Source organism: Cervus elaphus, chromosome 9 (genome assembly GCF_910594005.1).
Source record: "Cervus elaphus chromosome 9, mCerEla1.1, whole genome shotgun sequence".
NCBI classification, from domain to species: Eukaryota; Metazoa; Chordata; class Mammalia; order Artiodactyla; family Cervidae; genus Cervus; species Cervus elaphus.
Window position 1 is genome coordinate 6,051,037 of NC_057823.1, and position 27,155 is coordinate 6,078,191.

Below are 27,155 nucleotides of genomic sequence, written 5' to 3' on the forward strand. Positions count from 1 at the left end.
CAGGGCACTGTGGTTCAGGGGCCAACTTGCACAGACCCTGGTGGGGTCACATCTGCTTTTAAACCAGGAAAGGAAACCCCAAACATGTTCAAGTTTGTGATGATTCTTGCAGTCTCCTCCCCCCAAGCCACTGGCCTGTCCTGGGAGCCCTTGGGGTGGCCCGGGCAGGCAGGGCCTTGGTGAGTTGGTCCCACGCCATCCTCTCTGCAGGAAGGGCAGCTCTCGGTGGGTGTGGGACTCAGGCCTGGAGTGCAGCCTCCGCCTGCGCACCCCAGTCTGTTAGGAAAGGCCCCTGTGAGGCTGCGTCACAGATTGAATTTACAGCGTTCAGCACTTGCTCTGATTTCTCATTTCCTCCCTTCTTCAGATGAGGCTGATCAAATTAAGCCCCGTCAACACCATCATCTGTCAGGAGGCTCGGTGCTGTGTGGGGAGCCCAGGGCGTGTCCCTTCCTGGCCACGGTGGAAGCGCAGCAGCCCCAGGTCTCCAGGGCGTCCCTTGGTGACCGCAGGACGTGGCCTTTTGAGGCAAGGAGCACCAAGGGAGGGGGACATGTCGGATCATCCATACTAATCAGTGTTCCCTCCAGCCCTGCAGTCTTCTGAACCCACTGAGCTCACGCAGGAAGGCAGCAGAGGAAAAGCCAGTTTCTGCAGGCAAACCATTTCTGGTTTGGCGGGGGTCCACGGTGGGCTGAACTGGGGGCCTCTCAGTCTGCACCCTGGGATTTATCCATGGCAGAGCTGGGTCTCTTGCTGGTGGTGGATGGAAAAGCAGGGAAGGGTCAGAAGGGAAGGCTGAGCCTGCCTAGCGGGGAGGGCTGATGTGTCCCTGGGACTTGCTGGGAAGCTGGGGGCTCAGGGCTCCCTATCCCTGGGTCAGCAGTGTTCAAGAGAGAATACGCATGAGCCCTGTGTGGAACACTTCTCTGGGCTGACCCACGGGTGCTCCTGCCGGACAGGGGCGGACATGAGGAACATCAGGCAGCAGGTCACCTCTCCGGTCAGAAGTCCCTGCTCCCTCAGCCTCGCCCAGCCTGGGATCTTCAGAATCTTTCTGTCTGTCTTCCTGCTCAGTCCATGGGACGTTTTTGTTTGGTTGGTTTTGGTTTTTTTTTGAGTTGTGCAGCATGTGGGATCTTAGTTCCCTGAGCAGAGATCAAACCTGTGCCCCCTGCAATAGAAGTGCAGAGTCTTAACCACTGGACTGCCAGGGAAGCCCCCAGAAAGGTGTTTTTTAAAATTTTTTTATTTCTTTATTTTTTGTTGTGCTGGGTCTCCATTGCTGTGTGCAGGCTCTTCTCTGAGTGGGAGTTACTCTCTAGTTGCCGTGTGCAAAGACCTCATTGCTGCGGCTTCTCTTGTTGCTGAGCACAGGCTCTGGAGTGAGCGGGTTTCAGTAGTTGTGACTCGTGAGCTCCAGAATGGGGGCTCAGGAGCTGTGGCATACGGGCTTAGTTGCCCCGCCACATGTGGTATCTTCCTGGACCAGGGATTGAACCCATGTCCCCTGCATTGGCAGGTGCATTCTTAATCCCTGGACCAGCAGGAGAGTCCTCCTGGAAGGGTTTAAAGCATTAGTCCCTGCAGTGCTTGTGCTCCCCTCCAGCATGCACTTATGGGTGGAGTCCCCCCACTGGAAGGGCGCCCCTTCCCCCAGAGCTGTGCAGGGCACCACTGAGCGTGACGGCCCTGAATATGGGCCCTCACTGCCTCCCTGCTGCCATCCAGCACGCACTCTGATCGAGAGCATCTGAAAGCTCCAGTTCAAAGCAGAACAACCATACAAAGAATGAGATGGGAAGGGGTGCTGAGCCACTAAGGCTACTTTTTGCTTGCACGGGAATGCCATCCTGCCTGTCTGGGTCCTTGTTGGAGTCCCACACCTCAGGGCTTTGAGTGGATGTGGTGAGGTGGAGTGTGGGTCTTTGAACAGGGTCACGGTGTGTGTTGCTCTGGGACGGGGTCTCCAGCTTGGCGAGGGCCCCCCAGCCCTTTCAGTTGCCTCTTGTCTACTAGCCCGAGTGCAGCTGGCTCTGAGGGGTGCTGTCCAGGGCTCAGGTGCAGTGGGCTGGATCCTGAGTCAGACACCTTACCTGTTCCCTTTGCTCCATGAGGTGGTGGCTGGAGCATGACTTCCCTGGGCTTGTCCCCCTGTCCGCACATGGGGGAGTCAAGCCCTGCTCCGTGGGGCTGCTGTGAAGTGTGAATATAGGTGTCCACAAAGCCCCCGTGTCACCTTCGTCGTCATTTCCCCATCATGCTGCTGATGGGGCTGTCTGGAGAATTCTCTTCTCCATCCTAGGAAGCTGGCTTGGTGCTAGGACGTGGTCCTTCCTGCATTGCCACCCTGAGTCCCAGCATCAGCGAGGAGGAGCCCTTTGTCTTCGCCCTCTGTGTGCCGGGCTCCGGGTGCAGCCAGGAGGCTCATCCCCCAGCCTTGAGGGTGGGGGCTTGGACAGGTGGCTGGGAGTTCCTACATCAACCATCACGGCCTGGCTCTGGAGGGCCTGGAGCAGGGCTGTGCTGCCTTCTGCGCCCGCAGCATCTGTTGGCACCAGGCCCCTCTCAGAGCACTGGGGCCACCACCCTGCAGTGGCCCCGCCCACCCTGCAAGACATGGGGCTCCGCATCTGAAAAGATGAAAGGCCCAAGAGGAGAAACAGGTTGGCAGCTGGAGAGAAATGCCTTGAACTTGGATTTGGAGACTCCAAAGACTGAATGGCTGGTTCCTAGCATGAGCTAGGGCAATCGCAGAGGGATGGGGGTGGTGGCAAATTCAGAGACCCTTGGGATGAGGATGGAGCTGACTATGTGGGCGGGGAAAAGCAGGCCCTGTTCCTAGTGGGGGCCTGGTGGCTGCAGGTGCCATAGCCCCTGGTGGGCAGTGCACCTGAAGGGGTGGGATGGTCGGGGAGGAGGCATTCAGTCCTGGAATTCTGCGTGTGGATGCCTGAGGGCCTTCTGGAGAGCTGGATGTCCAACTCTAGGATCTGGAATGCATATGGAGCTGTCAACAGGGGTTTCCCTGTTAGCGACACACTCGGACAGGCTGTGCCAGGGTGGAGACTGTGAGGACCGTGGTCCCCTGACGTTGGCCGTCAGCACCCCGCTTGCCAGCCTCTCACTTCCTCTACATTCACAGTGAAATTCCAGGGAATCCTCCCTTCTGTTGGGACCTGTGGGTGTCTGTGTTTTGTTCTGAAGTTCACAGTAAATATTTTCATTAAGCGATCTGCCAGCCTCTCCATTGTATCCCGCCATCTGGCTGCTGAGTGCTGGGGAGCGGCAGTGTGGAGGTAACTCAGGGCCAGCTTCCCTCCCCTCAGCTGACCGCAGCAGAGAGGCTGTTTGGTGCCCTGGGGGCTGAGGCCGGCTTTAGGGACCCGCCTGCCTTGACCATGTGCAGGCCCTCCCCGGTGCAGGGCCGTCAGCCCCTGGGCCCCAGGGGCCTGCTTCCCGAAGAAGCTGCTGTGTTCCTGGGCCTGGGTGGGCTTCAGAAGCCACCTGGAGTAGGGCGCCCAGGGACCAAGCGGATGCAGAGGAGCCGAGGCCGTTCAGCCGGTGTGGGAGTGCAGAGCAGGCCTGGGGTGTTGGGGCTTCCCATGTGGGGGCCACAGAGCAGACCCCAGGTCCTGCTGCGAGGGGCTCCCCGCCACCCTGGGTGGCCCACGGGTCTGGGCCACCTTAAATCCACAGTGGACTTCCTCTATCCCAGCTACCTTGGGGTCTCTCTAAAAATAGGAGGTGCAGCAGAGCAGCACCAAGTGATGCCAACAGCCAGATGCTGCTCTGGTTATGAAATCAGAAGATGGTGTCTAGCTTAGGCCAGTGTGTGTGTGTGTGTGTGTGTGTGTGTGTTGGGGGGACACGTTAGGACTCTTGTGGTTTCAAGACAGAAATCCAAATGAATCGACTCAAAGAGCTGGAGAATCCAGGGGTATATCAGCTTCAGGCATGGCTGAAATTAGGACCTAAAGGGCGTGATCTGTTCCCTTCCTCTCCCAGCTCTGCTTCTCCTGGAAGGAGGTGGTGCCCAGCAGCCGCTGGCCCACTTTGTCCACCTCAGCACCCCCAGCAGAGAAAAAGGAGGACACGTCTTCCCAGAGACCCTAACGAATGCTTGGCATGGGGTTCATTGGCCTGCCTGGGCCAGGTAGCCGCTCCCAGACCTGAGGATTCAGCAGCCTTGACTCCCCTTGAGGGCTGGGAGGGCGTGGTGGGTCACCAAAGAAAAACCAGGGAGCAGCTCCCGGGGAAAGGCTGGGTTGCCACGCAGCACAACTGTGGGTGGCTCTGTTCACCTCCAGCGGGGCGGGGGTGCTGGGAGGCCAGGTGGCTCGTGTCTACCGCGAAGACCACCATTGCCCCGGCTCTGGGAGGGCAGGCTCCAGGGGCAGGGCCTTCCCCATTCTCATGAGCTCCCGCCCCACCCCCATGAAAGTGCTAGAAGGGTAGGCAGTTCTGGACTCCAGGCATTCATGTGTCTCCCAGCTCTTGTCTCAGACTCAGGGCAGCTGTTACAGATGTGGCTCTGGTGGATAAGCCCCAGCTGCCCCACCCCTCCTCCTCTCCACCTCGAGTCATAAAAGTGACACCAGTCGGTCGGGCTGTGTCTGCCAGAGTTGCAAAAATGAATTCTGACTTGGTGATAAAGTTACAAAGGGCTAGGATGAAATAACCCTAAGGAGCTGCTTTTAATAAAGCTCACCAGTGGGGCTCCATGCTGATGGCCCCTGTGGGGCTGAGCCTCTTTCTGTTCCCAGAGCCTCCAGAGAGCCTGCCGGCTTCCAAACAGGGCTTTTGCTGTGTCCTAATTATGCTTCTGTGTAAACATATTTTATCTTAATGATCATCTTTAGGGGAATTTGCAGTCACAGAGGGCTTGTCTCGCAGTCGTTAACAAACGGAGAGGATGACTCTCCCCCAGATGACCTCTCCTGGCTGGTGGCACCAGCGTGCTGCAGGCTGCTGGTGCTCAGGAGTCTGGGCCTGGCCCGTTGCCCCCACAGGGGCCTGCACTGGTTGCAGAAGGAGAGCTGGGCTGGAATTCTGGAGCATGTCCAGCACCTGGTCAACACCTCAGTCCACGGAGAGGCCGTGTTTCTCAAGACTCACTTGTGACCTTGTTTGCGAGTCCCCCAGAAAGGGCCTTGTCACTTCCCAGAGAAACGGAAGCCAGACCAACCATGACCCAGGCTGCTCTGCTCATCTCCTCCAGGAGCCTCCTTGCATGGTCGGTGTGCACTTGCCTTTTGTTGTAATATTAATCACCTTTGATAGTCATTAATACATATATATATATATTTTTAAATAGCTGATCAAATAATAAAACAGTAAATAAAATTAGTAGACGACAGGGCAGCAATTCAAAACTGGGTGATCTGGTAAGTGGTAGAAGTGGAACAGGTGTGGACATCCTGGAAATCTGGCAATCCTTACTCGATGATTATAAGAGCCTTTAACTCAGTAGTTTCACTCTGGAGTCTACATCGTAAACACATAGGGTGTCCTTAGGACATCCCAGTCCCCTCCTTGAACTGCCCCTTGCCCTGGGGGCTCTTTTCCCCTCCCCTGGACTAGGCACACAGATGGTCACAGTCACACACGTCTCTCAGGAGGAAACTGAAAGCCGTTCATGGCAACGTTGCTTGGGTAGGCTGGGGGAGTTGGCAGAAACCTGGGTGTCATCAGTGGACGAGAGGGGCAAATCTGGCAGCTGCACTCCACACAGGCTTGAAGTTTGACATTCACATAGACAGACAGATCTTAACGTGGTGAGTGCAGAAAGAAATAGGATGAGACACAACGCAGCACCATTTGTCAATTAAAAACAAACACAGTCAAAGAACAGCATTGATTTTGCAAAAATACAAATGAAATGATGCCCTTTGATTATCTTAGAATGGTTGCTCATTGCAAAGGGAAAGGAGAGAAAGCTGGTTGTGGAGATATATATATATATATATTTTAAATGATATTGGGACAACTGTTTAGATAAAGGAGGAAAAAATCAAATCGTGGCTTCGCACCTAAGCAGAAACCAGTTCCAGTTCAATTGGTGACCTGGGATGACAAAAATGAAGTCATAAAGGTGCTGGAAGGAAGTTCCGCTAAATGCTTTCTTATGATGCCTTCATTAGGCAGACTGTGAACTCTCATGTGAAGGCCCATGTGAACTCTCCTGCGCCTTCCGGGTTTCCCCCTGACTGCCTGTTGCTCATGAGCAGCTTTCACACCCCTGGCCTCTGCTGGACAAGCACGTGGGTGGAGGTCCCTGTGTGGGTGAGAACCAATCAGTCTTTCTGCCCCAGTGTTCAGGAACCCCTGAAGCTCAAATCTCTACTACCTCTCTGCAGAGCAGAAACTGCCATGTGTGAAGAAGGGGAGGATGGCACTTATGGAATAGACCAGGGTCAGAGGCCAGCCCAGCTCTCCTTCTGCAACCAGTGCAGACTCCTGCAGGGGTGGTGGGCCAGGCCCAGGGTCCTGGGCACCACCTGCGCAGGGGAGGTCATCTGTGGGCCAGTTATCTTCTCCATTTGTTTTCCTGCATCTAACGCTTGTTTGAAAGTGAAAGTGAAAGTCCCTCAGTCATGTCCGACTCTGCGACCCCGTGGACCCTACAGTCCATGGAATTCTCCAGGCCAGATGCTGGACTGGGTGGCCTATCCCTTCTCCAGCACATGTTTCTGACCCAGGAATAGAACTGGTCTCCTGCATTGCAGGTGGATTCTTTACCAACTGAGCTACTGCTGGTTTGGGGAAGTCTAAAGCTGTTCTGCTTCCAGTTCTTTTGATTTCTTCTGTAACTGCTTCCTCTTGACCCTCTCCTATTCTCTGTGAAAGTCTGTAGAACCTTACTGGTGTTCTGAAATTTCATGATGATGCGCCATGGTGCTGGGATGTTTTCATCTACCGTGTTGGGTGCTAGCTGGGCCCTTTCAGTCTGGGAGCACCTTTTAGTTGTAGGAATTTTCTTGAATAATTTCATTAGTTATTTCCTCTCTGTTTTCTCCTTTCTTTATGGAGCTTCTAGGATATGGACGATACATCTTTGATTGGGTCCTCCAATTTTCTTATCTTTTTTTCCTGATGGTTCAAGCCTTTTGGTCTTACTGCTTTACTCTCTGGGAGATTCTCAACTTTGTCTTCATAATCGTTTCACTGAATTTATTTCTGCTGAGAAGTTTTCAATTCCAAAGAATCCTGTTGATTGTTCTTGTTTTGCTCTTGCTCAGTGGAGGCAGTATTTCCTTCTAGCTCTTGGGGGTCACTAATAATAGGTTTCCCCACCTTCCTAGGTAGTCTCTGCTTCCTCCATTCTCCTCGTTTTGATTGCTGTGGTTTTTCTTGCTCTCCATCTGTGGAGTCTGAGCTTACCCTGGAGAGCTGGAGATCCTTGGCTGGCTGCTCATGTGTAAGCGTGGGCAAGGAAAGAGGTGACTGGGAGCTTGATGCAAGAAGTAGGGGAGCCATGGACAGCAATGTTGCCTTTTGGCCTTTGGTCATATTCCCTAGAGAAGCCTCCTTCCAGCTTCCTGCCTGAGGGATAAAGGCTTGACCACCAGCGTTCTGGGAGTGGAGTGTGGAAGTAGGCTGGTGTCTCAGCATTTGTTTCATCCTCATTTTCAGCATGATACCTATGCTCTCAACTACACCTGGTGCCTGCAGCCCAGAGATCTTCTTGAGAGAGAATGAGCTTCCAGACCAATGCAGTGTTAGTTACTGGGCTGTTACTAGGATGCAGGGTGTGAGGAAGGGATTTGGCATTAGCCATCAACTAGTCTTTATTTCAATCCACTCATCGTCCCACTTCCAGAGGTACTTGGTGCCTTTGGAGGATTCTGCAATGCAAACTGGAAGCGTCTGGCCAGCTTCTCAGATATACTAAGTCCATTGCCATGTGGCCATCTGCTTTCCAGCCTACAACAGTTCTGTTATTTTTTTCCTCTTCTGCTCCCTCTGTCCTTGTTTGCTTGTGATTTAAGAAAAAGAAAAAAATCATCCCTTTACTAAAGTTATAATGGGGTTCCAAGGAGGGGCAAAATTGGATGTATGTGTTTAATGTACCATTTTTACCTAAGGTTCCTTCTGTGCTTAGATTTGTGTTTAGACTTTGTATTCAGTTCCATGATCTGTCTTTCATAACGCTCATACCACTATGATCTAATTAACGTTATTTTGTAATGTGTTCTGAAATTTTGAAAGGTAAATATCTCCTTGTTATTATTCCTTTTTAATACTTTTTCCGGCTAATCTCCCATATGTAGTCTTCCAGTTGAACTTTGGAACTATATTGCTAGATTTTAAGTTTTTTTTAAAATGGAGATTGTGTTAAATTTATAGATTAATTTGGGAGAGAATCAGCTTGCAGTCCAGGATGGTGTCATGTGTCTCCAATTACTGAGGTTGCCTTATGCTTTTGGGGACAGTTTTGACTATATTGTATTACTCTTTGTGTGATCTTTCTACATTCCTTATTTTTGTTTATACCTAGATATTTTGTGGGGTTTATTCTTATAGTCGATAAGCCTCTTTTCCCATTCTGTTTCCTAGCTGATTTCTGTTATGTCCAAGAAAGGTATTGATGTTTGCATACTGATTCTATGGAGGATGAGAATTAACTATTTCTTATAGGTTTGGTAAAACTCTTCTATAAAACCTTCTGAGCTTTTCTTTGACTGCTTTTTTTTTTTTCCCATTTTTTCTAAGCTTGCTTCAAGTTTTCTACTTGAGCTAACAATTAGAATGTATGTTCTCTATTTAGTCTAGGCCTACTAGAACTGTGTTTTTAACTTCTGGTGTTTAGGGTTTGAGGGCCTTCCTTCTTGTTTTCTTTGATTTTTCTCTATGATAGCAGCTGTGGGCATGATTTTTGAGTTTCCCTTTTGTCCTAAAGTAAGTGAAATCTAGAACTTGTGCTTGAACAGGACACATTCTCTGGTTGTTGGGCCTAAACATTAGGTTGTTTTAGTAATTCAGATCTTCTACAGTAATTCAGGGCTTCCCTGTTGGATTAGTGGTAAAGAATCTGCTTGCAATACAGGAAACAAGAGATGCAAGTTTGACTCCTGGGTTGGGAAGATCCCCTAGAGGAGGGCATGGCAACCCACTTCAGTATTCTTACCAGGAAAATCCCATGGATAGCCTGGCGGGCTACAGTTGATGGAGTCACAAAGAGCCAAATATGACTGAGCACACACAGTAATTCAAATCCTGCCTAAAGTTTTACCTAATTCATCTGTTGTTTTCTGGAGTAAATATATTAAAATGCACATAGAACTGTGGCTTTGCCTATTTCTCCTGTATCAGGTTGAAGCTCTGTTAGGTGAATGAAATGTCCTATCTTTTATATCTTTTCAATGAACTGTTGATCAGTTTGTACCTTTAATGTCAGATTATATTTTATCTCATAAATATCATTATGCCTGGTTCTGTTTTGTTGGCAATTACATGGTAACTCTCTCTTTGCCCCGTTTGTTTTAGCTTCTGGGCAATTTTGTTTAGTTACACCTTGTGTAAGTAATTTACAGCAGGATCTTGTGCCAGCGCGTGCTCCTTTGCTGGTCGCCTTACTTTTTCTCTTGCTGCCCTCTCCCCCCATCCCAAGCCTGGGCTCCCTGGCCCCTCTGTGCCTGCCCTCCTTCTGCCCAACTCCCAGAGGCACCCCTCCCCCCGCCTTCCCACTGCTGGCTCTGCACTTCCTCCCATTGTATCTCTGTGGTGGCTCCTGCCCCTCCCAGACCTGCTGTGTGGTACCCGGGTACCTGTGTGTATCTGTGGGGTACCAAGGCATACAAGACACTTGACCCCTGTCTTCCGAGGGGCCCTCCTTCAAGTGGAGTGGACAGGTAATGCCCAAGCAAATTCATAAATGAGATTCAAGATGCAAATAGTGGTACATTCCATGAAGGAGGAAGACAGGATGCTGTCAAGGAGACACTGGGGGAAGAGAGAGCCTATTTTAGTTTAGGATGAAACAAGGCAAGTCCCCCTGAGGAGGGGACATTTCATCTGACAGCTGGAGGATGAGAGGGAGTAGGTCCAGTGAGGCATGAGAGGAAGATCGTTTCCTGGAGAAGGGACGGCAGTCTTCCCCATCACTGGGCAGCGGCTTCTCAAGGCTCCTGCCCCTCCTCCCGTTGTAGGCGTGTCCTTGGGGGAGGCAGATGGGGACCACGTCCAGTGCGGGAGGCAGAGGCCTGTGAGCTCTGTTCCCAGTGGGCCTTTTGGGACACTCCTGCTGGACCTGATAGGAAGGTTCAATTTGGGCAGGAGCAGCAGCAGCAGAAAGGGCATCCCAGGAGAGACCAGTGCGGCGAAGGCCTGGGCATGGGATTTCCACAGGGACAGCCAGCATCCAGCCACCCTTGAGCCCACACCTGCTGTGTGGCATTTATAGACTCAGGTCCCTGGGATTGCTCTTCTCTGGACTAAACACGCTTGCTTGTTTCTCCCAATTTCGGTTTCTCCGCACCATCTCTTGCCGCTGGTGAGATACACAGGCCACTCCGGGGCTCATCAACAACTTCGGATGCTGTGGCCTGGGCTGGGTCCTGGCCCCTCCTCTGTGGTGCGACTTGTCTGCACCACTGTATCTTCTTGAGGCTGCTTGATGCTAAAATGAGACAGTAATGAGGATGGTGAGGAGCCTCCTACTTGCCGGGGATTGGATGGCTGGACAGCAGTGGAGGTTTGTCACTCTGACGGGCTGTGCACACGCCCCACCATACCAGGCTGCAGGGGCAGCAGGAGCCGGGCAGGGTCCTGTGATCCAGGCACTGTGCGTGAGCTTGGCTGCTGTGACCCGCGTGTTCCCCTGGAGGGCAGGCACTTCAGAGTTTCCTGAATGCAGTTCTGCTTCCCCTTATTCTGTCCTGTCGGCCAGGCTGTTATTGATTCTTTGCGGAATTTTGTCTGTCCGCCTGTAGAGACACTCAAATGAGGGACAGCTCTTGGAGGCTTCCTGTTGTATCATCCTTTGCCCAAGACGTGAGCTAACTAGAGGGTGCCCCCAGCACGGGGAATGCCAGAGACTAAAAGCCCGTGGTTGCCCATTGAAAAGACAGGGTCCTGCCACAGACACCTCCACGCAGGGGAGCCTCGGCCTGCTGGGGTCCAATCTGCTCCCATCTACCATGAATCAGCCCCCCAGCAGGACTGGTGACTTCTCCCCGTGTGGGAGTCTGTGCGCAGAGGTGACAGATTGCCCTCCGTCCTCTGCAGGAGATGGGCAGTGCTGACTCTCAGTGTTCAGGCCTGGCCGGAAATGAGGGGTCAGGCACAGGGCTGGGTAAGCTCTGGGTCACTGAGGCTTGGCCACTTACGAGCATGCAGGAGCTGCAGGGGGAGGCGGGAGGGGGACCGAGAGGAGCTGAGGCCTGTAGACTGGACAGGCAGCCCTGTGCAGGCGGACAGGCCCTGAGGCTGGGCGTGGTTGCAAGTAATCAAGAACAGCCCACTGAGGACCTGAGCGGGACTCTCAACCTGAGGGGCAGGCCTGCTAGGACCCGGGCACCAGGGCACGGCTGGGATCTCCGTGTGGCCTAGCCTTTAGGGTTGGGCCCACTGTAGGGAGGCCGGGAGACGTCCAAGAATGAGAAGGTGGAACATCAGCCTGGCTGCCAAATCCCATCAGCGCTCACGTGGCCCTGGGTCTGGGGGTGGCTCCCTGTGCCCTCCTAGGGCTGAGCAGGACTGGGGCTCCCAGGGACTGCAGGGCGGGGCTGCCACCTTTGAATTGCTTGGGGGGCCCTGTTTTCCTCCCTTCATCTGCCATTTCCTTTGGATTCAAGCACATCTCTACAGGGGCTGGGTCTTGGGGGTGGTTCTAGGACATAATGTCTAAGTCACCCTCCACAGTTATCATGATTGAGATAATAATGATAACAATAATTATGCCTGTGGTGAAATTAATGTTTCTAGTGCATTCTTAGGAAACATTGCTGTCTTTATGGACTTGTAACATACAGTTTAGTTAAAACAGAGTTTGCTCAACAGAAGCAACTACAAGATGTACCCCAGCCAGCCTGGCCTGATGGTAGCCCCGAGCCCTCCTCAGAGAAGGTCCAGCAAAGTCCCTGCACAGTGGCTTCACGGTTCAGGGTCTGGGGCCCACGCTGAGGCCTTCAGAGGTTACGTGGGCGTGAGGGAGCGGGCCAGGAGGCCTGGGGACCCAGGCATGGCCATTACTCCACAGCTCAGCGTGAAACCCTGTATCCCCTCTATAGTGGCTCCGTTTCCTAATTTCTTAGCCAGGCTGGCTATTCTAGATTTTTAACATCAACTCTCGAAACTTGAAATACTGTTGACCATATGCGGTATTTAAAAAAACACACAGCCCTAACAGGACCCCCGTGGTCTGGTTTTGCCCAGGGACTGCCTGTCAGTGAACCCTGGCTTGACAGGGGCAGAGGGTGACCTCCAGCCTCTTCCCCAGGAAGAGTTCTTTTTTAATGAAAATTATCATCTTTCTGCTTCCCAAGGTGGTTCTGAAGGTGAACTGTCCCTGCTTGTTGAAAATGCAAAGAAATAAATGTGTAAAAATAGAGCAGCGATTCCTCACCCCCCGTCAGGTTTAAGTAGCCGATGTCTCCCCTGGGAGCAGCAAGGATGGCCCTGAATCATCTCCAGACAGCCCAGCAGAAGGATTAGCTCTGCACGGGCGCCGGCCCTGGAGGGGCCCTGGGCAGTGCCTGCCGTGTGTGTGTGAGTGTGTGCCTGTGCATATTGAGGGCACACGGGGGACTGCAGGGCTGTGTACACAAGGGCCCCAGGAGGTACAGAAGTGCAACAGACACTCAGCCCAACCCGACCTTATTCATCTGCTCTATGGAGCCCTTCGCCTTCCCCTGCCCCTTCGCCTCCGCTTTTCCTTCTTGGTCTGTCTGCGACCAGGGGGCAGGTTTGTGCCCCAAAGCTAACAGACAGCAGGTGTAAAGAAGAGAGTTTCTGCCTGGTTGGGGGGGGCTCTGTCAGCCTTTCTGTCTGTAAAATGGAGTCAATAATGCCCACCAAAGAGGCCTGTTGTCAGCACTGGATAAGGACACATTTGCAGAGGGCCCGCTGGTTGGGCAGGACCTTGGTGACAGGCTGCCTTGCTGTACCTCCAGAGGAGGCAGTAGACAAGAGCCTGGGGGACAGGTGAGAAGAATTGTTCTGGAAGACTCTTTGGCGATGTCGTGATAACCTGATGTCCTAGGTCCTTCCCAGGGCAAGTGTTTCTGAGACACACCTGCTTCGCCCCTCACCAGGAATGCCGAGGAGGGGAAGACCCTGGGGGTCAGGGGCCTGGAGCGGACACAGAGATCCGTGCAGGGGTGTGAGGGGCTTCCAGAGACGTTGGCACTGGTTCTTACTGGGCAGTGTGGTCTGTGGCTGCCAGCAATGCTGAAGGTCAGCCCAGGCAACTCAGCTGCAACCCTGAGAGGTGGGGGCAGCATCTCTGGTTCCTGGGGGTCTCCAGGCCCAGTGGGAAAGTAGAAGGAAGTGGAAATGTGCTGCAGCTCTGCAGAAGATGCAGTGACATCCTGGGGCCCTGGCCTGATGGGATGCAGCCCCTGGCCCCAGACGGGCTGCCCCGTGCTGAGCCGCGTGTTGGTCTGTGGGGGCTGGAGTGAGCCCTGGCCTGCAGACTGTGGATCGTTGCCCTGTGAGGGCTCATCCTGGGCTCTGCTTGACTGTCAGGCAGCCTCTCGGCTCCTCAGCACTTGGCAGCAGGGGCAGGCACAGGTCTGGGCGGGGGAAGGGTGCCCACGGGCTGGTCCCAGCCCAGGAGGGAGTGGGCGGACCTGGCTGAGAGATGAGGGACTTTGCTTCAGCCAGGGGCTGAGCCAAAAGTCCCAGAGGGGAGCTGTCTGGAAAGACTCTGTGAAACACATACCACCTGGGCTCTCAATTTCCCCGGTTATAAATGGGCTGGTAACACCTGGGAGACCAGCCCTTTGGCACTGGGCGAGTGTGTGAATGGGTGAAAAGAGCTGGCTCTGTCCATCCAGGCTCCTGTTTTTTCTGTTCATCACTGGGTGCCAGGCCCAGCTTCTGGGATGGTCGAGCTGTGGGTTTCCATGCTACTGGGTCTGAGCTGACTTGCCCATCACAACTGCTCTGTCTGAACCTCAGTTTGCTCTGCCGTGAAATGGGCACAGAAATGCCCTGGGTCACAGGGCTGTGATGATGGCCAAACTGGCATCTTGCAGGGGCCGAGTTGCATCTGAGTGGGTTTTGTCCACCTGTAGTGGCCTTGTTGAGCCTGGACTGCTGCTACAGGCTGTGTCCTCTCTCCTTCCAGGGGTCTCCCCAGACAGCCTGGACAGCCTCAGCCGTGCTCTGGGTGTTCTGGAGGAGCGAGTCAACAGCTCCAGGCGAAGGGTACGCAGGCACACTGCTGACGACGACTACAACATCGAGGTCCTGCTGGGGGTGGACGACTCTGTGGTCCAGTTCCACGGGAAGGAGCATGTGCAGAAGTACCTGCTCACCCTCATGAACATCGTGAGTTGGGGTGGGGTGGTGGGGGAGGGCTCTGGGGTGGGGCTGGGAGGCTGGGGGCGTAGGTGGGCCAGGGCACCTCTGCTTGCCACAGTTTCCTGCTGGAGCTGGGCGTGAGTGAAATGGTCACAGGGAGGCTCTGTGTCTACAGGTGAGAAGAGGTGACCCTCCCATCGACCTTGTTTAGCCTGACTTCTCATCTGCAATTGTTGGTGGGGATTCTGACTTGGCAAAGCCATTTACATGCTAAGGCCATTTTTCTAGACATTCATCATCTGTGTACTAGTTTTCTTAATTTTTCATAATACCCACATTGTGTAGGCCATGTGTTTTCCTATAAATCAACTGATTTTCTAAAAGTTTAAAATTATTTACAAAGGCAGCCTCACTTTATTGTAAACTGAAAGTCCCTCAGTCCTGTCCTACTCTTTGCGACACCATGGACGATATAGTCCATGGAATTCTCCAGGCCAGGAGTGGGTAGCCGTTCCCTTCTCCAAGGGATCTTCCCAGCCCAGGGATCCAGACGAGGGATCCAATCAAGGTCTCCCACATTGCAGGCAAATTCTTTACCAGCTGAGCCATCAGGGAAGCCGAAGAATACTGGAGTGGGTAGCCTATCCCTTCTCCAGCAGATCTTCCCGACTCAGGAATCACCAGGGTCTCCTGCATTGCAGGTGGATTCTTTATCAGCTGAGGTACCAGGGAAGCCCACTTTATTGCAAAGGTAATCTAAAACTAAAATGCAAGGTGATAAGGGGATGACAGAGGATGAAATGGTTGGATGGCATCACCAATTCAATGGACCTGAGTTTGAGAAGACTCGGGGAGATGGTAAAGGTCAGGGGAGCCTGGCGTGCCGCAGTCCATGGGGTCGCAAAGAGTCGGACACGACCGAGTGACTGAACAACAATTTCAGCCCCAGCTAGACAGTTCTGCTTTCTGCTCTGCAGAAAGGAGATTAGCGTGTGTCAGAGAGGAGGACAGAGAATAATACCCATCCGAGGTTTCTCCTTGAGGTAATCAGAAGAAATAAAGATTGAAGAGAGTATCCGTGTCTCCCTGTGAGGCCGGGCTCCTTAACTGAGTGACTGTACCACCCAAGCCCCCTATGGCATCCCAGCGCACCTGCCCCATCGCTCCCCTGACAGGTTAAGCCATCGGCCTCCCCTCACTCCAGCCCCTCCCACCCCAGAAGGTACAGAATTCTGACCTTGCAGAGTGCAGTCCTGCCTGCCCTGAGTGGTGCAGAGGTCCTGCCCCTCACTGCCTGGTGCCTCCGTTGAGCCCTGCTGGGAGAATAGGAGGGGTTGGAGGGAGATGCAGTGGGCCTATGTGAGGTGGGAGGAGTGGGTTTGTGGAAGGAAGCCTGGGCTTGCAGGGGGATGGGGAGTCCTAAAGCAGCAGGGCTGTGTGCCCCAGCCTGTCGGCTCTGCTCTGCTTCCTGGGCCATAGTGAGCCCCTGGGAACTCAGCTGGCCCTTGGGCAAGACCCTGCTCCCAGCGCCCCAGTGAAGAGATAGGTCAGGAGCAAGAGGGAAGATATGAGTGAGCTGGTCACTGGACCAGAAGGCCCCTGCCTGCCTGCCGGCCTGCCTCTCTTCCTCTCCTCCTGCCTTAAGTAAGTCACTGACTCCGGAATGCAGCCACCTCATCTGCAAAGCTGGCTGACATCTGTTACATTTGCAGATATCGTTTTATTTTGGAGCCTGTTGTCACACTTAGTCTCACTTACTTTTGAAAATTACCTCTAATATAATAATAATACCATGATGGCTACAAACATTGAGCTCTTTTTAAAAAACTCCTTATTGAATTTGTTACAATATTGCTTCTGTTGTTTATATTCTGGTTTTTTGGCTGAGAGACCTGTGGGATCTTAGTTCCCAGACCAGAGATTGAACCTGCCCACCCCGCTGCATTGGAAGGGAGAGTTTTAACTATGTGACTGCCAGGAAAGCCCCAAATATTGAGATCTTAATGTGTGATTCTGTGTGGCAGGCTTGTACTAGTCACTTATCATGCATATCTTTGGAAATCTTCACGCTAACTCTATAAAATTGGTAGAATATTAAATCTTGTCTGCCTTCAAAATACATGCTTTTCCTCAAGCATTATACCGCTCTCCAACTCAGTGGCCAAAAGCACTGGGGTGGAATAAGAGTCCTGAATCCTGGTAAAGGAGAACCACTCGTTTCCTCTACTCATACCAATACTCGTGACACTTAACGACCAGAATTAGCGTAGACCCCAGAGGGTAAGAGTTCAGTCTCACGAGACAGCCCCGCTTTAAACGCTTATCTCAAGCCCCAGAAGTACACACTGTCAGCTGTACTTCTGACCAACCCACCACCATCTCCTCAGGTTCAATAATTTGCGACTATAGTTCCCAACACAGGGAACCACTTTACTCACTATCACCGGTTATTATAAAGCACACAGCTGAGGAAAACCGAGGAACAGCCAATGGAGGAACGCATGGGGGAGGTGCGTGGAGCTTCCAAGGCCCTTCTGAATGCACTGCCCTCCCAGCACCTTGATGTGCTCACCAGCCAAGAAGCACTCCAAACTCCATTGTTTAGAATTTAATGGCGACTTTGTTTTGTAGGCGTGATTGGTGGGAATCACTGGCCATGGATGGTGGTGGTAGTTTAGTCGCTAACTCACGTCCGACTCTTGAGATCCCATGGGCTGTAGCCCGCCAGAATTCTCTGTCCATGGGATTTCCCAGGCAAGAATACTGAATGGGTTGCTGTTCTCTTCTTCAGGGTGTCTTTTCTTTCCAACCCAGAGATTAAACCTGGGAATCCTGCATTGCAGGAAGATTCTTTACTGACTGAGCCACTAGGGAAGCCCATGGGTGATTGACCTCAATCTCCAGCTCTTCTCTCTCCCCTGAAAGTTGGGGATGGGGCTGAAAGTTCCAAATCTAATCATACAGCTGGTTCCTCTGGCTACCAGCCCGAATCCTGAACAATCTAAGGGCCCACCAAGAATATCTTCATTAACATGACCTCAGGTAAGGTTGAAAGGGGCTCATTATAAATAGCATAAGATGCTCCTCTCACCCCTATCATTCAGGAAATTACCAGGATTTTAGAAGGTTTGTGCCAGGAATGAGGGGCAGAGTCCAGATATATGTTTCTGGTTATTTTGTATCTGGATTACTCCTGGCCCTGCCACTACCAGCTATGTCTCTGAGAATGGGCTTCAATCTTCTAAACCTTGGTTTTCTCATCTGTAGAATAGACAGTCATTTTAATCTTGAATTGTCAGTGAGGATTAAATTAAATAAATGAAGATGAACCTGCTTTTCAGTCTCTAAATAAATGTGGTTTTTATTGTGACAGTGACAATATTTATTAATAGTTTAGTGATAGCAGGTTTAGAATTATTCTTAACAAGTCTGACAAGGACTCTGAAGTTGGAGTGTCTGCCTGAGGCTTGTGGAGCAAATCTGCCTTTTCCATGGGGTGGAAGCCCCCTCTGCCGCACATACCTTGTGCCCATGAACTGTTAGGAGGAGGTCTAGAACTGTGTCTTGGTTTCACCAGTTAACTTCAGTTTATTCATTTACACCCCCATGATCCAACTGAACTGCAATTTTGGGTAAAGGGACGGTTTGGTTAGTTTCTTGAAAAGCATGAGAAGTATAAAAATTCTACTGTTGAGACAAATTTTAATATAACAGAAAAGGAATCATAGGAGGAGCTGAGAAAGAGTAACTGGGCCGAGTCTTGTTTCCCCTCTTGCATCCAGCAGGTGGGGCTTGTCCAGGCTCAGTGTTTGGTCCTGCAGAGGCAGAGGGCCTGGCAGACTCTCCGGGCTCAGGGAGACACCGCAGTGGGAGGTGTCTGAGCCTCCAGCTGAGCTCCCACTGTAAGAGAGCAGGGTGGTCGAGGGGGATGAGGGACCCTGCTTGGGTCCTGCGTTGCATTAAGTATCTCACCTTATTGTGCAGCCGGGCATCACTACCAGCCATCTGCAGAGCTCGCTTCATCTTGCAGAACTGCCCCTCTGTACCTGCTAAGCAGTAACTCCCCAGTGCCCCCCTCCCCAGTCCTTGGGAGGCACCATTCCACCTTCTGCCTGCTGTGCCCTGCCTCTGAACGTGACCGGCACGTGGCGCTCAGGAATGCCATGGGCAGCTGTGGGAGTGGGGGCCTTCAGACCCAGTAGGTGCTGGCCCACCGGGATCTGCAGCCAGAGCCCCGCGGGCCCTCCAAGGCCCGGCCAGGGAAGGTCTCCCTCTTCTGTAGGTGCACAGACCATCAGGAGGCTGCCCCGCGCTTGGAGCCAGAGCGGCGCTGTGGGGGACAGGAGGCTGGCCCAGAGTGAGAACGGCGGGACCAGGGCAGTGTGTTCCCAGCCCCCCAGGCTTGGGGCTCGCCCCGGGCAGACAGCCTGTTCCCTGAGGAAGGTCGTAGAGGCTCTGGGAGGAGGGTCTGGCGGGGGTCTGGTGGCAAGAACCTGGGAACTGTGGGCTGGCCGAGCGGGGCCGGGGCAGCGCTGAGCCAGCGTGGCATCCGTCATCACTCAGTCACTCCGCTTGCAGGACTCCCTCTGGGGCCTCTTTGTGGCTCAGCCTGGGCTGGGACATGGGTCCTGCTGTGATGCAGACATTCCAGGTTCATCGAGTATTCACGTGCTCCCTCCCTTCCGTTTCCCAGCCTCCCTTGCACCTCACTTGGGGTTGTGGGGCTAGTTTTATCTGACAGCCTGTGTGGAAACAACAGAGGTTGCCTCTTGGCTAAGGCAGCTGAGAGCTGCTGTGTCCCTTCCGTCCCTCTCTTTCTGCCACAGGGACCTTGGAAGCCACACATCCCAGTAGCTACAGCTACACGGTGGGGCTGCATAAAGCCTTGATGTGCAGGAAAACACACCCCAAAGCTGCTGAGATGTGGTAGATTCTCTGTAACTGCAGCACAGCCTCTTCTATCATAGTCCACACAGCTCCTGTCCGTACAGTATGATCAACACGTGTTTATTGGGCGTCAGCTCTATGTCAGAAGTGGAATCAGGCCAATGTGGGAAGCAGGGGCCCAGGTAAGAGGGGGAACTGGAGCCAAGGAAGGGTCAGTAGAGGGACTTGAATGTGACTATAAGGGCAGTAGGAAATTGTGCAAGGTGTCACTTCCTTTCAAATTAATGGGCAAGACATTTTATACTCTTTTTTTGGTAGGAAAAAGGGAATGAATCCATCCCTCTTTAAATCTCAGAAACTCTGGAGTGTGAGGAGGGTTGGAAATATTTGCTGAGTCCTTCAAGAGAGCCACCTGGATTTAGAAAGGGTTCAGAACCCTCCCACCAACCCATTCAAGCACCTGTTGTGAGTTCTAGTTTCCTTCTTTTCCTCCTCACATCTAGAAAAGTAACATTGTTTATTAAAATATGCTGTTTAACATGTCTGATATACTATTTATGATGGAAAATTAGAATATATTCCTATAAGTTGTAAATGTTTTCTCCTACTAATTATTGCCTAGTACCTTATTTTATTGGTACCTCATTTTATTGTATTAAAAAACAGAGACGTTACTTTGCCAACAAAGGTCCGTCTAGTCAAAGCTATGGTTTTTCCAATAGTCATGTATGGATGTGAGAGTTGGACCATAAAGAAAGCTGAGCACCAAAGAATTGATGCTTTTGAGCTGTGGTGTTGGAGAAGACTCTTGAGAGTCCCTTGGACTACAAGGAGATCCAACCAGTCCATCCTAAAGGAAATCAGTCCTGAATATTCATTGGAAGGACTGATACTGAAGCTGAAACTCCAATACTTTGGCAACCTGATGGGAAGAACTGACTCATTGGGAAAGACTCTAATGCTGAGAAAGATTGAAGGTGGGAGGAGAAGGGGATGACAGAGTATGAGATGGTTGAATGGCATCACTGACTTGATGGACATGAGTTTAAGCAAACTCCAGGAGTTGGTGATGGACAGGGAAGCCTGTTGTGGTGCAGTCCATGGGGTCACAAAGAGTCGGGCATGACTGAGCAACTGAACTGAACTGAACCTCCTTCTAATGATGGCATAACATTGCTCCTTGTGAATATAGCATATTTTTTGTATGATCAATCATTTATATTACTCATGTAGCAGGATTTATTTCCCTTTTAGATATCAGTTCGGCCACTAATAGTAATGAATGTTATAGCTGAGTGCTTATCCTTCACTATTTCCTTAAACTAAATTTCTAAAAGTATAATCCCTGGTCAGCAGGTATGTGCATTTTAAAGCTACATATATCAGAATGTTCTGTTATGGTTTCAACTATTCACGTTCCATTGAGTAAATGCCCATCTCTTCACCTGCTCACACCACCAGATCTTTTTTAGCTGTGGCAGTTTGATAGCTACAACAAGGATATACTTTTGTTGTAAGTTGTAGATATTTGATGATAATGAGATTCCATTTAAAATATATACACATATGTTTTAAAACAGCCATCATCTATATTTGTATGATTGGTCTCCTCATTTTCTTTATTCTACCAGGATTTTGGTTTCTTTTGTGTTAATTTGAAGAACTGTTAAAATAGGTTAACTTTTTCTCTGATGTGTGTGTGGGAAATATTTCCCCCAGTTTTGTTGTTTGCCTTTATTTTGGTTGGGGGTGGCTTGTCAATGGCTTACATTCTCGTGTGAAGTCATGTCCTGAGATCTTTTCCTCCCTGGTTTTTCCCCTTGGGGACTCTCTTTGGCATTTCATGCCCTCCCCAGAAGTCAGACTTCTGGAGTTTCGTTCCGGTTGCCCTCAACAGTGACTCCCATGGCCTGTTGTCAGCAGCATCATTTCCAAGACCCTGGCTCTCACTGACCACCTAACTGTTCTTGCTGTATATTCAGTTGTGGCAGCCCCACACCTAGAATGTCTACTGGGTACAAAACTTGCTGGGCCAAGTGCATACTGGAAATATGGTTCTCTATTCAAAGAGTAGGAAAAAGTGTCATAAAAGGTACATATATTAATACTAAAGCCTTTTCCTTTCTCTCACAGTCTCTCAGCCTGTCCAGATTTTTAAATTTTCTGTTTATCGTCACTCTAAGTGGAGAAAAATTAGGATTTTTCATTATAATCATGAATTTTGCTATTCATCTTTATATTGTACAGAGCCTGTTTTAAATTCAGATATTAGAACATTTCACTAGAATGGGGAATCACCAAAATTAAGATTTGTATTTGTGGCTTTTGCCCAGAGGGTACTGCAGGATAGGCAGAAGCTCAGGCAAAGCTTCAGCCAGACTTAGGGAGGTTGGGAGGAGAAATAGAGGCCCCCAGGAGCGGGTGCAGGAGAGAGCACTCCCTCGGGGCCCTGGGTCCTGGCCAGCGATGCAGCAGTGCCCCGGGGCTTGGCAGCTGCCCCTCCCCTGACAACTGCAAGAACACGGGGCACCTCTCTTCCCCATGGGCCCTCCGTCCCCACCCAGGCCCTGCCCTGAGATGCCCCAAGGCACCGGTGTCCACCTGGGCCCTCCATCCCCACCCAGGCCCTGCCCTGAGATGCCCCAAGGCACCAGCGTCCACCTGGGCCCTCCATCCCCACCCAGGCCCTGCCCTGAGATGCCCCAAGGCACCAGCGTCCACCTGGGCCCTCCATCCCCACCCAGGCCCTGCCCTGAGATGCCCCAAGGCACCAGCGTCCACCTGGGCCCTCCATCCCCACCCAGGCCCTGCCCTGAGATGCCCCAAGTCACCAGCGTCCACCTGGGCCCTCCATCCCCACCCAGGCCCTGCCCTGAGATGCCCCAAGGCACCAGCGTCCACCTGGGCCCTCCATCCCCACCCAGGCCCTGCCCTGAGATGCCCCAAGGCACCAGCGTCCACCTGGTTCTCCCTGCACCTCTGTACCCCCTGCAGCGGTCCCTGAGTGTGGAGCAGGCAGCCAGGAGCCTGTCCTGGGAGGTGGGGCCACATCTGAGGGCCTCTCTGTCCAAGCAGATCTCACAAAACACGAATTTAAAGGTCAAATGATGAGTTTCAAGATGCTAAGCACAGAGCAGTAAGCCCAAGTGCAGAGCCCTTCCGAGCATGGACGCTGGTCTCTCACCCCTGAGCCTGGGAACCCGAGCCTGTGCTTCCCGCCTCGAGACCTGTTCTTACTGCCCATCCCCCTCCTCGATTCATCTGGAGGCTCAGCTCCAGTCTACCGCTCCTCCCGACTCTCTGCCCAGATGAGGGAAGGGGGGCCTTCTGAGCACTGGGACCAGGCTGTCTTCTGGGGCCCCCTGCCCTGATTTTTAGTTCTCACAGGCCATCGCCTCAAGACTGCTGGTAGACACGGGCTGAAGCCCTGTCTCCTGAGCAGGGAGGCTGGGACCCACTGGGGAAGGCTCCTGGAGAGCCTCGGCCACGTGTTTCAGGGAGGAGGAGGCTCTATCCCACCGCCACGAGCCGATGCGGGTGCAGCTGGGCGTGTGAGCAGATGTGCAGTCCCTCAAGCCATGCTGGCTCCTCCAGGCCCCGCGCCCCACACCGCGGCCAGGCCCGCCGTGGTCCCTACTGAGACGTGCGTCTCCACTGCCGGCCTCCCCGGCTACCATCCCGCTCCTGCTCCTTTTCAACCCGGGCTCATCCTCTGACCTTCACTAGGGCCACCCCTGAGGACAAGGTGCTTCTTGGGCTCCCCTCTGTGCTGGGAAGTGTCCTGTTTCACCCCTCTTCCTCGTGCTCCCCGCTGTGTCTGGTGCTCCCGGACTGGGAGGCTGTCAGCCCTCCTGAACATCCCTGCAGCTGACTCTGGTGTTGGGCGGATTACGCTGCCAGCCCCTGAGCTAGTCTCTCCTTGCAAACTCAGTGCTGTGGCCGTGTGAGCTGGGCATCCCAAGGAGCCACGTGGGGACGCACCCCCCAATGTTCGCAGCACCTCCAGTTAGCTTGTCAGGCATGGAGAGCAGCTATTCTCTGGGCTCAGCTGAATGGGAGGCTAGGGAGGAATGCGTTCAGAGAAAACCGAAGCGCCATCATCAGAGTAATATGTTTACATATGCTTTATGCTGTGCTTAGTCGCTCAGTCGTGTCTGACTCTTTCTGACCCCATGGACTGCAGCCTGCCAGGCTCCTTTGTCCTTGGGGATTCTCCCGGCCAGAATACTGGAGTGGGTTGCCATGCCCTCCTCCAGGGAATCTTCCCAGCCCAGGGATTGAACCCAGGTCTCCCGGATTGCAGGTGGATTCCTTACCAGTTGAGCCACCAGAGAAGCCCAAGAATACTGAAGTGGTAGCCTATCCCTTCTCCAGGGGAGCTTCCAGAGTCAGGAATCGAACTGGGGTCTCCTGCACTGCAGGCAATGTTTACATATAGGTTTCCCTATTGGTTCAGATGATAGAGAATCTGCCTGCAATGTGGGAGACCTTGGTTCGATCCTGGGTTGGGAAGATCCCCTAGAGAAGGGAATGGCAACCCACCCCACTATTCTTGCCTGGAGAATCCCATGGACTGAGGAGCTTGGCAGGCTACAATCCTTCAGGTTGCAGAGTTGGACATGACTGAGTGACTAACATACCTACACACATGTTCACATGTGCACTTTTAAAAATAAAACCTATTTGTGCCAAGACTTCAAAAAGTATAAAATCTTGGGCTAAAGATCAGTGCTTCCTATGTGGCTTATAGCATTTAACTAAAGCGTTCCTTTCAATCCTACTCCTCCTTGACAAAGCAAAGGCCTTGTTGGTTGCCTGGGCTCAGGCTCCGTAGTGACCTAGTGCTGCCTGACTGAGCTGCTGGTCCAGTTGGCCTCCTTGTAGCGGGGAGGTGGCCAGTCATCCTCTGGAGGCCGGTGTCATGAGGCCAGGACATGTCATGAGGTGGGAGGCCGGTGTCATGAGGCCAGGACATGTCATGAGGTGTCTTTCCGTAAAGTGCCACTTGTTTTGAATGGCAAAATTTTTTAAAACATCAATTTTATATGCAATTTTATATGTAATTTACATGAAAGTAAACCATTTATAGAAAAGTAAACCATTCAGGTATGACCTAAATAAAATCCCTTACAATTATACAGTGGAAGTGACAAATAGATTCAAGGGGTTAGGTCTGGTAAACAGAGTGCCTGATGAACTATGGATGGAGTTTCATGACACTGTACAGGAGGCAGGGATAAAGACCATCCCCAAGAAAAAGAAATGCAAAAACGCAAAATGGTTGTCTGAGGAGGCCTTACAAATAGCTGAGAAAAGAAGAGAAGCTAAAGGCAGAGGAGAAAAGGAAAGATATACCCATTTGAATGCAGAGTTCCAAAGAATAGCAAGGAGAGATAAAAAAGCCTTCCTCAGTGATCAGTGAAAAGAAACAGGAAAACAATGGGAAAGACTAGAGATCTCCTCAAGAAAATGAGAGATACCAAGGGAACATTTCATGCAAAAATGGGCACAATAAAGGACAGAAATGGTATGGACCTAACAGAAGCAGAAGATATTGAGATGAAGTGGCAAGAATACACAGAAGAACTATACAAAAAAGAGCTTCATGAACCAGAAAACCACAATGGTGTGATCACTCACCTAGAGCCAGACACCCTGGAATCTGAAGTCAAGTGGGCCTTAGAAAGCATCACTATGAAAAAACCTAGTGGAGGTGATGGAATTCCATTTGAGCTATTTCAAGTCCTAGAGGATAGTGCTGTTTAAGTGTTGCACTCAATATGCCAGCAAATTTGGAAAACTCAGCAGTGGCCACAGGACTTGGAAAGGTCAATTATCATTCCAATCCCAAAGAAAAGCAAGACCAAAGAATGTTCAAACTACCACACAATTGCACTCATCTCACATGCTTGCAAAGTAATGCTCAAAATTCTCCAAGCCAGGCTTCAGCAATATGTGAACCGTGAACTTCCAGATGTTCAAGCTGGGTTTAGAAAAGGCAGAGGAACCAGAGATCAAATTGCCAAGATCCTTTGGATCATCAAAAAGGCAAGAGAGTTCCAGAAAAACATCTATTTCTGCTTTATTGACTATGCCAAAGCCTTTGACTGTGTGCATCAAAACAAACTGTGGAAAATTCTTAAAGAGTTGGGAATACCAGACCACCTTACCTGCCTCCTAAGAAATCTGTGCGCAGGTCAAGAAGCAGCAGTTAGAACTGGACATGGAACAATGGACTGGTTCCAAATCAGGAAAAGAGTATGTCAAGTCTGTATACTGTCACCCTGCTTATTTAACTTATATGCAGAGTACATCATGAGAAATGTTGGGCTGGATGAAGCACAAGCTGGAATCAAGATTACAGGGAGAAATATCAATAACCTCAGATACACAGATGACACCACACTTACGGCAGAAAGTGAAGAAGAACTAAAGGGCCTCTTGATGAAAGAGGAGAGTGAAAAAGTTGTCTTAAAACGCAACATTCAAAAAACAAAGATCATGGCATCCGGTCCCATCACTCATGGTAAGTAGATGGGGAAATAATGGAAACATTGACAGACTTTAGTTTCTTGGGCTCCAAAATACTACAGATGGTGACTGCAGCCATGAAATTAAAAGATGCTTACTCCTTGGAAGAAAAGCTATGACCAGCCTAGATAGCATGTTAAAAAGCAGAGACATTACTTTGCCAACAAAGGTCCATCTAGTCAAAGCTATGGTTTTTCCAGTAGTCATCTATGGATGTGAGAGTTGGACTACAAAGAAAGCTGAGTTCCAAAGACTTGATACTTTCGAACTGTGGTGTTGGAGAAGACTCTTGAGAGTCCCTTGGACTGCAAGGAGATCCAACCAGTCAATCCTAAAGGAAATCAGCCTGAATATTCATTGGAAGGACTGATACTGAAGCTGAAACTCCAATACTTTGGCCATTTGATGCGAAGAAATGACTCATTGGAAAAGACTCTGATGCTGGGAAAGATTGAAGGGGGGAGGAGAAGGGGATGACAGAGGATGAGATGATTGGATGGCATCACTGACTTGATGGACATGAGTTTGTGCCAGCTCCGGGAGTTGGTGATGGACAGGGAAGCCTGTCATGGTGCAGTCCGTGGGGTCGCAAAGAGTCAGACACGACTCAGCGACTGAACTGAAACTTGGACATATTACTGGGTTTAAGCAAATTCACATGATTTTTCTCAGGATAAACTGGAGAGTCTAAAGCAGGCTTGCCAAAATTAGAGCCCAAGAGCCAAATTCAGCCCATCTGTTTTTGAAAATAAAGTTTTATTGGGATGTGACCATGCCCACTCATCTATGAATTGTCTGTGGCTACTTTTGTGCTACTGTGGTGGAGCTGAGTAGTCGGGACAGAGACCATACGGCCCGCAAAGCCACTACCTGGGGCTCAAGAAATATTTGCACTGAGATCTAAAGAAATCTTCTACTTGCTTAGTGCCCACCTTGAGCTGACAGAGGATGAGATGGTTGGATGGCATCACTAACTCGATGGACATGAGTTTGAGCAAACTCTAGGAGATGGTGAAGGACAGATGTCCATGGGGTTGCAAGGGTTCGGACACGACTGAGCCACTGGAAAGCAACAGCAACAACACCTTGAGCTGAACCCTGGCTCTTTATAGTTTCGTTTGCCTCTCACTGTGTCCGTGCACTTGGGCGCATGTGTTAGGGCTTAGAATGGGGACCAGCTTTGGAGTCAGAAGCAGTTGCATCCCAATCTTGGCTTTTACCTACCTGGCAAAGGTCCTGCCTTGCCTTGAACTTGGTTTCTTCATTTT

The 27,155-nt window shown here is 51.3% G+C and overlaps 1 protein-coding gene across 1 annotated transcript in view; it reads left to right on the forward strand.

The window, feature by feature from the left end:
* ADAMTS2 (ADAM metallopeptidase with thrombospondin type 1 motif 2) overlaps nucleotides 1-27,155 on the forward strand; it is a 254,991-nt gene that overhangs the window by 142,950 nt on the left and 84,886 nt on the right. Inside the window, exon 4 of the mRNA XM_043910722.1 lies at nucleotides 14,294-14,496. Coding sequence (XP_043766657.1) covers nucleotides 14,294-14,496 — 203 coding nt within the window. The remainder of the gene's footprint in view (nucleotides 1-14,293; nucleotides 14,497-27,155) is intronic.